This window comes from Cyprinodon tularosa, unplaced genomic scaffold (assembly GCF_016077235.1).
Source record: "Cyprinodon tularosa strain WSP-4 unplaced genomic scaffold, ASM1607723v1 ctg71, whole genome shotgun sequence".
Lineage (NCBI taxonomy): Eukaryota > Metazoa > Chordata > Actinopteri > Cyprinodontiformes > Cyprinodontidae > Cyprinodon > Cyprinodon tularosa.
In genome coordinates, this window is record NW_024039463.1 from 1,078,120 (window position 1) to 1,091,785 (window position 13,666).

The 13,666-nt window shown below is 36.7% G+C and overlaps 1 protein-coding gene across 1 annotated transcript in view; it reads left to right on the forward strand.

The window, feature by feature from the left end:
- The window catches only part of LOC119772423 (insulin-like growth factor 1 receptor), a 106,111-nt gene that overhangs the window by 77,518 nt on the left and 14,927 nt on the right, over nt 1-13,666 (forward strand). Inside the window, exons 5-17 of the mRNA XM_038268836.1 lie at nt 719-863; nt 2,462-2,670; nt 4,307-4,433; nt 5,871-6,103; nt 6,184-6,351; nt 6,469-6,676; nt 8,858-9,144; nt 9,239-9,381; nt 11,103-11,268; nt 11,713-11,815; nt 12,007-12,077; nt 12,174-12,403; nt 12,866-12,970. Coding sequence (XP_038124764.1) covers nt 719-863; nt 2,462-2,670; nt 4,307-4,433; nt 5,871-6,103; nt 6,184-6,351; nt 6,469-6,676; nt 8,858-9,144; nt 9,239-9,381; nt 11,103-11,268; nt 11,713-11,815; nt 12,007-12,077; nt 12,174-12,403; nt 12,866-12,970 — 2,195 coding nt within the window. The remainder of the gene's footprint in view (nt 1-718; nt 864-2,461; nt 2,671-4,306; nt 4,434-5,870; nt 6,104-6,183; nt 6,352-6,468; nt 6,677-8,857; nt 9,145-9,238; nt 9,382-11,102; nt 11,269-11,712; nt 11,816-12,006; nt 12,078-12,173; nt 12,404-12,865; nt 12,971-13,666) is intronic.

A 13,666-nucleotide genomic window follows, 5' to 3' on the forward strand; every position in this document is an offset into this window, starting at 1 on the left:
GCCGTCATTCAACCTTTTGGACTGGCAGCTACAGAGGGGTGTGCAGGGGGAGGGATCATGATGCTGCAGCTGCTAAATACCTGACTAACAGAATGACAGAAAACACCAGCGTTTTTAAAATTGTGATGTATTAATATTGGGATATAGCATGAAACATGTAAAAGGCCCATGCCTAATTTGTGTTTTTCCTTCTCGAAGTCAGCACTAGCAGAAGGCGCTCAAAGCGTGGGGATTTTTTGTTCTAATTTTTTCACAACATTATCTTGCTCTGCTCCTCAGCCTATGTGATGGTTTCATTAATTATGGTTATCTTAAAAAGCTCTGACGCCTTCATAGAACAGAGGCATCTACAGAGACTAAATTTTACACAGATGAACTAGGCTTACTAATCAGGGGACCTCTTTAGTGATGGTGCAGAATAATATTTAAATCTAATAGAGAAGGGGTTAAATAACAAATATCAACACATTTTAGATTTCATCTGTTATTCATTTAAAAGCAAATGCCAGTAAAATCCCAGTAAAATACGGATATTTCTGTATTTTGCTTATAAATGGATAAAATCAGAAAATGTTCAAGGTAAATTTGTTAATGTAGAATATGGGATAAGCCACCTAATACAGCTCACAGGGTTTATTATTGGCTCATATTAAGAGCTTATCTGGGTGACTCGGACTAATTTCAATACATGTCTGCTTTCCTTGTGACCTCTTTGCAGTTAATATAGCTTCAGAGCTGGAGACCTTCATGGGACTGATCCAGACTGTGACTGGCTACGTGAGAATTCGACACTCCCACTCTCTCAGCTCGCTGTCTTTCCTCAAAAGCCTCCGATACATCAACGGACAGGATCTTATCGATAAGTAAGGCTGATCTGTGTGTACCTGGATACACATGGCCAGATGCAGTAGGGTTTTCTATTGTTAAGGTTTGGGAACAGGAACGTTTACTATCTAACAGATGCTTTAACTTTTTTATTCTTATGACTGCTATTCTTAATGTTTTTTTTAAACAATTTTCATAGTTTTGTTTATGTATTGCTAAAAAAAAAAAACTATTTTGTTTGCAGTTCAATGAAGTTACTAGACTAAAGAAAAAAAAAAAACCGTTACAAACAAAGGGCTTAAACCTGCCATCCCAAGTATAGATGAATAGCATTATGGCTAAGAAAAATATATATCAGATTTATTGATTATTGATACACTCATCAACTAATTTAGTAATTGTTTAATCATTAGAATACAGACCCTAAAAGATGCCTTTATCTGAAAGAGCAACACACTCAAAGCAGTAACAACTGCCTAGTGAAACCTGCCTTTTGCTGAGCAAATGGTCAACCATTTGGTTCAGCATTCAAGGTTAAACCAAAATCGTAAAAGATGTATAAACACTTTGCATTCAAGGTTAGAAACCTATTTTGTCCATTACTGTGGCGTATCCTGAACTTCTCATAGGTCAATGTTTTGACTTCATGTGGTTTAAATGCTCTGTAAAATCTTCTCTTCTCTATGGAACCTTTTTTTGTCCGATTATTAATTGATTAATCAGAATAAAGTATCAATGGTTGAATTGATTTGCAAAATAATCATTAGTTACAGCCCTGGATAACCTTGTTTTTATATATATATATATATATATATATATATATATATATATATATATATATATATATATATATATATATATATATATATATATATATATATTTAATAGAAATAAGTATTTTAATGAGAAACCAGCTGTTTAAAATTTGAAGACACCTGAAAGTAATGGGAAATGTATATTTTTGCGTTGTAACATTGATTTCTTTTGGTTGTTCTGTCAAATAATTCACTAAATTTACAAATAGTAAAACTGTTGAAACTAAAGCTTTCATCCCCATTTGTTTGTTAAAAAAAAAAAAGAATCATGTCTATTTCCTCTGTAGACCCTTAGTTTTGTACTTTTATTCTAGTATTGTAAGTGAACTGGGTTGGATTTATCTAATCTTTATGTTTTGGTGATGGTGTCCAGATAATTTTATAAGTAGCAAAAACAGGAGCTGGAAAGGTTCAGGTCTGCTAATGTCTTTACTTGGATATCAGCAGTCATCTTGGATTCCAGGCAGAGTTTTTTTTTTTTTTTTTTTTGGCTCTGGAGGTCATGGGAAAGCCTTGTGTACTTCTTGTTATCATTTCTCCCGGTGTTAAGTTTCACTCAGAGGAATGCTGTAGAGGATGGCAGACATTCCCTTCCCTCTGGAGGCTTTCTGCCTGGACTGCTGGTGCTAATGGTGTTGACACGACACCATTACATACCAACGCTCATTGTTAGGCAGACACACAAATCAGAGCACACCTTTTTCCACGCCTTAATAAATGCACAACACTGCAACAGTATTTACAAACCCAATGCACTTTCAGTTTCCACCAAATTATTTCAACATGTTTGTGACATTCTGCTTATCTTCTCCCCTTATCAGCATGTATTCGTTCTCCGCTGTCAACAACCAGAATCTGCAGTCCTTGTGGAATTGGACCCAACACAACCTGACTATTCAGGCAGGGCGTATATTCTTCCGTGGAAACCCGAAGCTCTGCATGTCTGAGATTCATGCCATGTGGGAGAAGACGGGCATAACCGTAAAACCAGAGGAGGCAGATTACCGCTACAACGGGGACAGAGCGAGCTGTGAGTGAACATTTTACTGAAGTAATAAAAAGTTGTTAAAAATATCATGTCTCTTTATAGGGTCATATTTATTTATTTGGGTTATTTTTCTAATAAAGAGCATGATGAGATCAAAGAAGTTTCTACACATGTCTACATTTTTTTCTCCATATTCTGTCTAATTTAGTAATCTAGAAAACCGGTAACACTTAACTTTACAGTAAATTAATAACCTTGTAATAACATAGCAAGTAACACTATATTACTCGGTAACAAGAAAAGCTTTATTTGGTATTTACCCCAAAATTAAGGTATATGACTTCAAATTAATTACCTGCATTTAGTTATAAGATTTGTATGCTACTATGTAACAATGGAGACTTTTGGTGGGTAATTATCATTATGTTACCACATCATTTCTATTATTGGCCACCACCTACCAACAGCTTACAAAGTATTTTTAAAATAGTGATTTTTCATAGCTCTTAACAGTTAAAAACAACTTCACTTAAAGATGATTATCTTTATTAAGAATGACTGATGAATTTTACTTTTGTTGATATACCCAGCTTTGGTCCTTAAAGTGCTAAACTGTGTTTTCTAACTCAGAGAGAAATCATGATCCCTAAGAGGGAATTTAAAGCGGTAGAATTATTGTGATTTTCTGTTGTCAGTCAGCATTCAGGTGAATTTCTCTCAGGAAGAGATTTCCCTGAAGAATTTAAGATGGGGGAAAAAAAGTCAAGGAATCTGTTTTCTTGCGTTTAAGTTCTTGCTTTCATTATTATTAAGTACATGTCGAAGAAATTATTGTATTAATTTGGGATTTTCAAATTTCAAAGGAGGATGTGTTTTTATCTTCTTTGGAACCCTGTGCTGATACAGTTCTTTTTTCATTATTTATTTTCTGAGCTTTCGTCTTGCATTGCTGAGTTAGTTTCTGGTTTGTTTGCCTTAAATATATGATTTTGTTTTCAGGTTTATGCACTTGTGTTTTAATTGAAGGGCTAAATAGTGAAAAGAATCATGCATCATTTAACACCCGTCGGCTGCTGTAGAAGAACCCAAATGCAGCTAAACTCATTGTAAAAGTTTCACTTATTTGAAACATTGCAAGAAAATCCTATAATTCAAGATGTATCGTTCAAAATTATTGGAGACCACATCTGTTTTCTTCCTGGCGGTATTGTATCTGCCAAAGTTCAAGCTTGTTTCATGTGTTTTTTGTGATTAATGTGTTTTTATCCCCCTAGTTGTATGGAATCCAATGCAGTTCATCTTCAAATGAAATTTTATGTTTCATGGTTGCTTAATTTTAATTTGCAGAACTGATGCAATATATTTATTATTTGCACATGCTACAATTGCTATCACTGCAGTCTGTTTAATACTCCTCCAACAAAGCCTGGATTTTCTCTGGTTGTTTGAAAATGCTGCAGAGTTAGGCGGCAGTTTAATATTTCTTTGAAGCCTGTCCAACTAGCAACTAGGCAGACTTCAAAACAGTGTTTCTATCAGAGTGGTTCTTTCCATCAGTGTGAAGATTTGGCTTTTTCCATTTGTTGCTGTTTGAGTTGTACAAAAAAAGCTTAAAAATAGGAAAATAATTTTGCCTTTTTAGGTAAATTCACACACAAATGGTCAACTATCATTGCAGGTGAAAGTGACGTTTTAAAGTTCAAGTCTAACATTACAACAAGCCACACCATCACTCTGACATGGGAACGCTACCAAGTCCCTGACCACGGAGACCTCATCAGCTTCATAGTCTACTACCAGGAGTCGTAAGTGCTCAGCCATCACTTCCAATGTGGAGATAATCTCTTAAGCATGTCATTTTCTGAAAGAACAACCGCTTGGAGCAGTAATTAAGATGAAATTATACTTTCTATACATCCGTTTTGAAGATGCAAAACTTTCTGTATCTGTACATATACCTTATCCAGAACTCCTCAAGTGGCAGTTTTCTCTTCACCTTGATCAAATTTTGTAAATATAAATCTCCTATTAAGCACCTTTGTCTTTCCAAAGTTGTCAAAAGAGGAATCCATGAGCAAAGTTTTTATTAGTTGCAGCCATACCCTCATCACATTGTGCACAATTTTTATGTTAGTTTATATGCAAATATAAGAAAAGGCAAACCTTGATTCATTAGAAGTTCTTCTAAAGGGTTATTTTTATGCATAAATTAGATGAACTCTCGTTAGTTTGCTGGCTAATCAAGCACAATAATACAATCGTTGTTAAAGCAGGTATTGGTATTTTTTTTTCTTCCACTAACTTTTTATTGGCTTAGATATAGCTCTGTGTAAAAAGCAAGCTTTCTTATTAATCGCCTTTTGTGCTTTGCTCTACTTATGATGAGTGTCCATCAAATTGTAACCGTAGAGCAGGGATGGGCAACTCCAGTCCTTGAGGGCCAGTTTCCTGAAACATTTAGATGCATATTTGGTACAACATACCTGAACCAAATGGTTCAGGTGTATATGCAGTAAAGTCCTTTTAATTATCTATTTACTTGATTCAGGTGTGTTAAGTCAAGGACATCTTTAAGTTCCAGGACACAGGTCCTCCAGGACTGGAGTTGCCCACCCCTGCTGTAGAGGCACCAATATCCCTTATGATAAAGTGGCTAATAACACAGTGATCAGTACAACATTTCTGTATTAACATGGCTTTTGTTTATCATCTTGTATTCAACTTTTCTTAGAAAACAAAAGCATAGATGATCAAATTAAGCAGACTCACACAGTACAAGTATATTGTATTTATAGTAGTAGTTTGATTCCTATTATGTTTAACAAAGCACGGTATAAGTATGCCATATAGATCAGGTATCATTTTAATCTGTCTAAATATTATCCTTTGCCATGCAGAATCACTCCCCTCAGGATGCTGAATGCTTGGAGCCGCTGCAGCAGGACTCCACCGTGCTTCACATTTTAAATTAATGCAGCTGGCATTTATAATGTCTATAGAGCATTAAATGTTTTCATCAGTTAGACGGAGGATCATTAAATGTGGAAACAAAATGAAACTATGATGCAAAGCTTCCTTTCACAGTAGCACACTGTATGTTTTTTAGCCCTAATTCAAATACACATGTGCTTTAAACCAAACAGGAACAAATCATAATACATAATTCATATATGTGTCATGAGGATTGCATAATGATTAGAACTGAAACCTTTTTTTTGCTTGCCCAATTGATCCTTTTTCAGGCCCTTCCAGAACATCACACAGTTTGATGGCCAGGATGGCTGTGGCTCCAACACCTGGCACATGGTGGATGTAGACCTTCCTCATGACCAAAATGATCCCAAATTTACTCTTCAACATCTCAAGCCTTGGACCCAGTATGCGATTTATGTGAAAGCCACCACTCTGCAGATGAAGGACGAACACATTTCTGGGGCAAAGAGCGATATAATTTATATCCGCACGCGACCATCATGTGAGTCTAAACTGCCATCTTTTTTTCACCATTTTGTGTTCAAAGCTGTTTAACACACAATGGCTCTTTTTTTTTTTCAGTGCCATCCATGCCCAGTGATCCCCGTGCTTATGCCAACTCTTCAACTAAATTGGTAGTGAAGTGGTCACCTCCAGTGTTTCCCAATGGAAATCAAATTTACTACCTGGTTCGCTGGCAGCGGCAGCCTGAAGACAGGGAATTCTATCACCATGACTACTGCTCTAAAGGTTATTAGATTTAATTATCATAAAAAATATATATTTATTGTGTATAAACAATACTTGAATGCTGCCATTCACTAAAGCATATGTTTTCCTACACTTTTTTATTTATTTTTTTAACAGATCTGAAGTTACCAATCCGGAGCCCATCATTAGGGCCTTTAGAGGAGAAAGATAACCCAAACCTACCAAAGGTTACCCTTCCAGGGGAAACAAAGGGTCTCTGTTGTACTTGCCAGAAGACAGCCGAAGAGAAGGAGCGGGAGAAGCATGACCGCTACTTTTTAAAAGTTTTTGAGAACTTCCTCCATAATACCATCTTTCTTCCAAGGTATGGTAACGTGATTTTTTTAGGGTTCAAGGCAAAAATGGTTGCCATTTATTGTATTGTTTATCGTTTTTTGGGGTAAACTTACTACTGCTACTAATTTTAAGTATTGTGATTTATTGTTTAAACAATACATTACCATAAGTGATGATGAAAAAGTCAGAAATAATTTTAAATCAGTTTATTTTTCTCTTTTTATTATTTTTTTTCTATTGCCTTATCAGATTCAAAGAATATGATTAAATGCCGTAACTACAGAATATTTAGTGATATAAATCACACTTCTTTAAATAACTGGTTCCCTGGAGAAGCCTGTTTTAAATTAATATTAATAAGAGTGTGATTGTGGGGATTGTGTGTTGTGATTGCTGTGACATGCAGGCACAACTATTCAGTTACCTAAGAACGACTACAAAGAATAAATGAAGTGTTTTTAATTGTCAATTTTATTATTCCCAAAAAAATATGGCGATAGGTTATTAAAGTCATATTCCCCAGCCCCAATAGTTATTTAGTTTTAGGGGCAGACATACTAATTTGACTGACAGATCCTTTTAGTCACATGCTCAAATTGAGAGGAAATACATTTGATTTGAGAAAATTCAGGAATGGCTCATGGTTTCACAAGCCAACCCTCAGAGAACCGATTTAACGCCACAATCTTTGCCTGCATTCTTAAAGCTGTGGTCTCTGCACCAGCGACTAACAATCGAGTATTTGTCAGAATGAAGCCCTGTTCATATCTTCCTCCCCCCACTTCACACATACCTGCTAAAACTGATGTAAATAATCACCAGGGTTTTTTTTTCTGCACCTCTTGCCGGAGGTACAGTATTAAGTCATGAAGCATTCATATAATTTTACTATTTACAGAATTTATTATTTGTCACATTTAAGTGTTCTCAGACAGCATTTTTTTTTACTTAATCGAGGAGGTTTTTTTTTTTTTCTCTTTTTCGTATGTAGATTCCAGGCGGTGAAAGAGACTGTCCATAAAAACAGGAACAGAAAGAACAGGAAATATTTTCCATCTTGTCCCTACCACCTCCTTCCCCTCCAATCCACAGCTTCTTCTGGATGCTCTTTTTGTTTTTTTTTCTGGAGCAGGACAGCTGCCAGGAAATGTACAGTGAGCCCATCTGGAATATAGATGAAAGGGGGAATAGCCCCACCAGTACTAGAAGGAAGATATAGAGTAAAGCAGCATTACCAGACTACAGGAGGGGAGAAAGACGGGTGGAAGACGGCAGTGTCTGCTTTAGAGACCTCAAGGACCTGTCATCTGCAGACAGGAGCTTTTAGTTATTGTAATCTCCTGTTGTAGTTCCTAATGATGAATAGAAAGTGATAAATTGATAGAAATTTCCTGGATGCTGTCACATTTAATTTGCTCTGCTATTTGGAGACTTAACGTGTAGTCATGACTCGCTTGTCTGGACTTTGTTGTTTAAATCTTTCACTTTATTTTTTTTATATAAGCCTTAGTGGATAAGATCAACTTTTGTAACTTTCTCCTTTAAAATTAGCAGATTAATCAATCAAAAAGTCTTCCTTAATCAGGCTTTGCTCCATCCCTGCTGTCACCAGTCAGAAATATTTAATATTTGGTTTAGATGCCCTGCTGTATCTCTAGTGTGACTGCTGGTGCTGCGTTCACAGCTGTCACCGCCTCACTAGTGATGATGTGCAGTTCCAGGAGCAGCTTATTATCTAAACTCTGACAACAAGAGCCAAAAATGTGTAACATCCTCTTTGCCACTGAGCCGTGGTAGTTATGAGTGAGGAATTTCTCTTGTCTGGACAGTTTCCTTAGGCTGTTTTTACTGTTCATTGTAATGCGCCCCGCAGGAGCTTTTTCACGTCTGTATTTTTTTTCTTCTTTTTTTTTTTCTATAATGTGGAAACTGTATTTTTTTTCCTTCCGCTGTCTCTGTCTGTCCACTTTGCAATGTTCTGTCTGACCTCATTTATTACACTCCATAGCATCTGGGCTTAAGGCAGACACAAACACAAACATCTGCACACTCAGTCTCCTGCAGGCTTTTTTTCCCCCCTACAGTGGGCCTAAAACATTAGCGGCTATGTATTGTCGCATAGTGACAATTTGAAAAGTATATGGTCTAACTTTTTGTTTTGTATTGCCCAGGACAGTATCTCATTGCACATTTTGTTCCCTCATTTCAGACCTCCAGACCGTCGCCGCAGAGACCTTTTTGGTCTTGCTAACCACACTCAGTTTCATGATGACGGTCAAGGCAATATCACCTTCGGCTCAGGGGAGAACAGCACAGACAGCATCCCTCCTGTCAATGAGTACCCCTTCAATGATGACAGAACTTCTGCAGAATATTTAGAAATCCCCAACCTGCGACCTTTCACTACGTATCTTATTGAGATCCACGCCTGCAACGAGCAGCTGGGCTTCAACTGCAGTGTTGGAGCTTTTGTCTTCTCCCGGACAAAACCTGCTGGTATGGAAAAAGGAAAAAATATACCCCATGATTTCTTTTCTCTTACATTAAGATATTTATGTTATTATCTTGTGTGTGTAATTGTTTTTGGCAGCCAAAGCAGATGACATTCCTGGGAAGGTTATCTATGAAATGTGTGACAACACTGACGGCTGTGTGGTGTTGCATTGGCCACAGCCTCTCATGCCTAATGGACTTATACTGATGTATGAGATCAAGTACCGCCTGGGGAATGAGGTAATACTGGCAGGGTCTAATTACAGATCCTCTCTTTATATTTTATAGGTCTACACTTTATTTACTGTATGTACACCTGCAGCTACATTTAGTGGAACCTTTGGTAGAGACGTGTTAAAAGCTTTTATATAAAGCTCTTAGTCTTCTCCTATAGCATTTCACAAGGTTGGAGAGTGAGTGTTATTTTACCATTCCTCTTTGCAAAATGTATTTTTTTTTATGTCATCCAGAGTTGCCCAGGTTCCATTTATAGTTTGTGTGAGGGGGCCACCAGATTGTATTTCAAATCACTATCTGTCTCAGAGTGTTTCACGATGCTGTGAACTTAGAGGTATAGTGGAGGATGTTCTTCTTCTAGTGGATCCTCAAAATAAATGGTCCTCCTAATTGTCAATCTTTCTGGTAATATGTTTACATAAGGCGTCCTACGTGCTTGTCTCCATTTTCACTTACCGGTGGTGGGTCTGACCTAGTGGAACAATTACAAATCTTTATTTGGAAATAAGCTTGTATGAGTGATGCAAATGGCAACTTTTAAACAGAGCGTTCCCTCTCAGGAGCAGGTACAGTGTTGTGAATTTGCTGGGGGGTTTTTTAAGTGGAGAGGGCGAGTCCTTACAAAAACATCTGGTAATCATGTAGATGACCTCTGTTAGTTTCTGTTGAGCTTTGATCAGAAAGCTACAGCAAAAATAAGGAATTTGGACCACTTTTTGTTCTAGTTTTAAAAGAAATTACTTTAAGTTACTTAATTTTTATACTCTAGAGCAGCGGTCACCAACCTTTTTACAGTTAAGGGCTATTTCAGGGGCACTGAGTCACAGGAAGGGCTACCAATACTGACCTATGAAATGCAAGGGTCAATCTTTATCGTTTCTTTAAATTTCAAATTTTCCTTTAGACACTTTCATTTTAAAAACTCTATAAATGCTTAAATGCCATATATGATTAAATGATGAAATGTTCTATAACTGATTAAAAAAGAAGAGCAACAGAATACAATGAAATTTCAAACGGTTCTCACTGTTGAGTTGTTCTATTTTCAGAAGACTCTAAGGGCACCCCTTGTGGTCCTTGGGGGCCCCTTAGTGCCCGCGGGCACCATGTTGGTGACCCCTGCTCTGGAGAAACCTTTTTTTAAGAACTTCTTATAAATTTCTTATTAGAGGTTCTTAAAACATTTGATCACCTTTAAGGAAGCAAAGAATAACATACAATGGTTCTCTTTTATTTATCATAATAGGACTTGCTACAGATAACGTTTCTCTCACTAAATAGAATGTTTCTACATTTTTGTCTGTGGGACATCTAGCTCTTTTCAGTAAAAGCTGAATTTTGTATAAGATATTTCAGACTTCTGTAACTGGGTTGATGATAAATATGACAATGTATACAATACAGATATATAAATAATAATAAATATGATTTGTCAAAAAAGTTCTTTCTTTCAAACAGAGAACATCAACAGGGATATAAATCGTAACAAAATCACAAGATTAAGCCTGTGTAACCTTAGCTGATTAGAAACTTGGCAACAATTTGTCCTCCTTTAAATTCTGCATAGAAGAGAATAAAATAAGTCTAAATAAATGCATATTATTTGAAATAAAGATTACCAAAATTATATTCTGCATGCAAAGTGTTATCAAAGCTTTAAAGTCTTATAACGAGTTGAGCTTTGTTTTAACAGCAGTAATCACTGTTTATTTCTTTTCTTCCAGCCTGAGAAACACAAGTGTGTGTCACGTCGGCAGTACCACGAATATAAAGGATTTCGTCTGACCATCTTGAGCCCGGGAAACTACTCTGCTCGCGTGAGGGCCACATCTCTGGCAGGAAACGGCTCATGGACGGAAAGCATCTCCTTCTACGTTCCTCCACCTAAACGTAAAGCAACACTAACGCATGTTTAAATTGTGTTGAGAGACTTTAAATGTGCTAATGCATCTCACTGTGGTTGATAATACTGAGAAAGTTAATTTCATTTAAGTAAATTAAAATCATAAACATGTTTATACCAATTACATAGTTATATATCTTTGCCATGTTTTAGTTGTAATTTAGATGATTGTTTTAGCATAACACTAATTGAAAACCAGAAGCCAGTTCCTCAGAAAATAAGATCCACCGAAATAGATTTTTGATAAGAAAAAGTTAAACCCTACAGTTATGCAGGTAATGTTCATTCTCCACAAGGAGTAAAACATTATTTCAGAAACTGGCTCCTACTGTGCATTTACTTTTCTATTTTACTGAAATAAAGGGAAAATCTTTTAACGATGAATCAATTATCACTTACGGTAAATTATTGTTTCTGGTTCTTTCTCCCAGGAGAGGATTTTGCGACGCTCTACTTGGTCATCCTCGTTCCCATCATAGTGACTCTTCTCATCGCCAGTCTTACCACCGTTCTCATCTTCATCAACAAAAAGAGGCAAGTAGTTGCACTGATTAACTTTGCGATGCTCATGAAGCTTAATGGAGAGTGTAATGTTATTTAGAGTTAATGGGTGTTTTCATTTAGACACCCCTTTGGGGGAGAGGAGACATCCTGTTGAGGACTAAATATTGCATCTGAAACTAGAGCTTACTTATCAGTTTACTAAGCTGGGCTTGTGCTTTCAGGAACAACAACAGACTTGGGAATGGAGTTCTCTATGCATCCGTCAACCCAGAGTACATCAGCGCAGCTGAGAGTAAGAATGTCAAACCTCTTTTCCCACCTCCCTGATGTTCTGTTTAGATGTTTGAGCATGATGGGTTGACCCTGCGTATGTTTTTCGCTGCGGTAGTGTACACTCCGGATGAGTGGGAGGTGGCCAGGGAAAAGATCACCATGCACAAGGAGCTGGGGCAGGGCTCTTTCGGCATGGTGTACGAAGGCACCGCGAAAGGCGTAGTCAAGGACGAACCTGAGACACGAGTGGCGATCAAAACGGTGAACGAGTCGGCGAGCATGCGGGAGCGGATAGAGTTTCTGAATGAGGCATCTGTGATGAAAGAGTTCAACTGTCATCATGTGGTAAGATGGATTTATGATTAAGCAGCAAAGATATCCTCATAATGGATCGCCAAATGACGCAGTGCTCACCATTATCAAGACTTTCTAATTTTTTTTTTACATACACAAATAGAGCAGAGGGGTTTTAATGCAGGCAGCTGTAGCCTGAGATAAAGGCAGTGCCTCCTGGGGATTCTTTACATGCTCACATCCGTGTAATCCTGGCCTTATTAACTTCTTTTAATGGAAGTTGTAAAGATCCTCATTTTTAGAAATCTGCTCCTATAGGTTTTCTGTCATCTCACTGATAAAAGGGGAAGCACTCCATACTTAAAATCTCTTTAAATTACATGTCTGTTTTTACTTTATTGATATTCAAAGCAAGTTAAAAATAGTGGGCTTATTACCACACTTTTTAGTCTTTAACTTGATCATTTTTCTGCATTTTTTCAGCCGTTTTATTTCCTATGTTAATTAATGCAGGTGCGGCTGCTGGGCGTGGTCTCTCAGGGACAACCTACTTTGGTTATCATGGAGCTGATGACTCGTGGAGATCTCAAGAGTCACTTGCGCTCTGTGCGCAATGAAGTAAGTATTTACCTATTTCCTTCCTTCCTTCCTTCCTTCCTTCAATACAAAACATATATAAATGCAGAGTAACGATCAAAAACCAAAATTATATTATGAAAAGATATTATGAAATACATATGAATAATAATAATAATTGTTCTAAATACATTTTTCCGTTGCATCTCAATAATAACTGTATAAAGCCAACATTCTCAAGCAACTTGTTTGAAATTTAGATTCTGTAAATTTACCTTCCATGGCTTGTGTAGTTTGATCATCATGCCCACCGATACCGAATAAAACATTTTATACCTTACTTAATTAGCAATATAGCTTTAATAATAAACCCGAATTCAATCTTCAATCAGGGCAATTGAATATGCATCACTTTGACAAAACTTATAAAGGCACAGTGTAAAGCAGGCTCTGTTGTCCCAACCACACAGATGAAAAGTCATCTAACTAAGAAAAAAGGGATTTAATTAGATAAATAACTTAACTCGGTTTCAAATACAAACACATTTTCCAGAAAATGCGTTAAATGTAAACTTTAAATTGAGAAATAAATAAAGAGATTTATAAATATTTTTGATCACTTTGTTATTGCAGTGATGTTAGTTCATTTACAGCCCCCATCAAGTATTCACACCTGGTTATATTGCCACAATAAAATCACCATTTGATTTTTTTAGAGCATATATGTTTAATCGATAA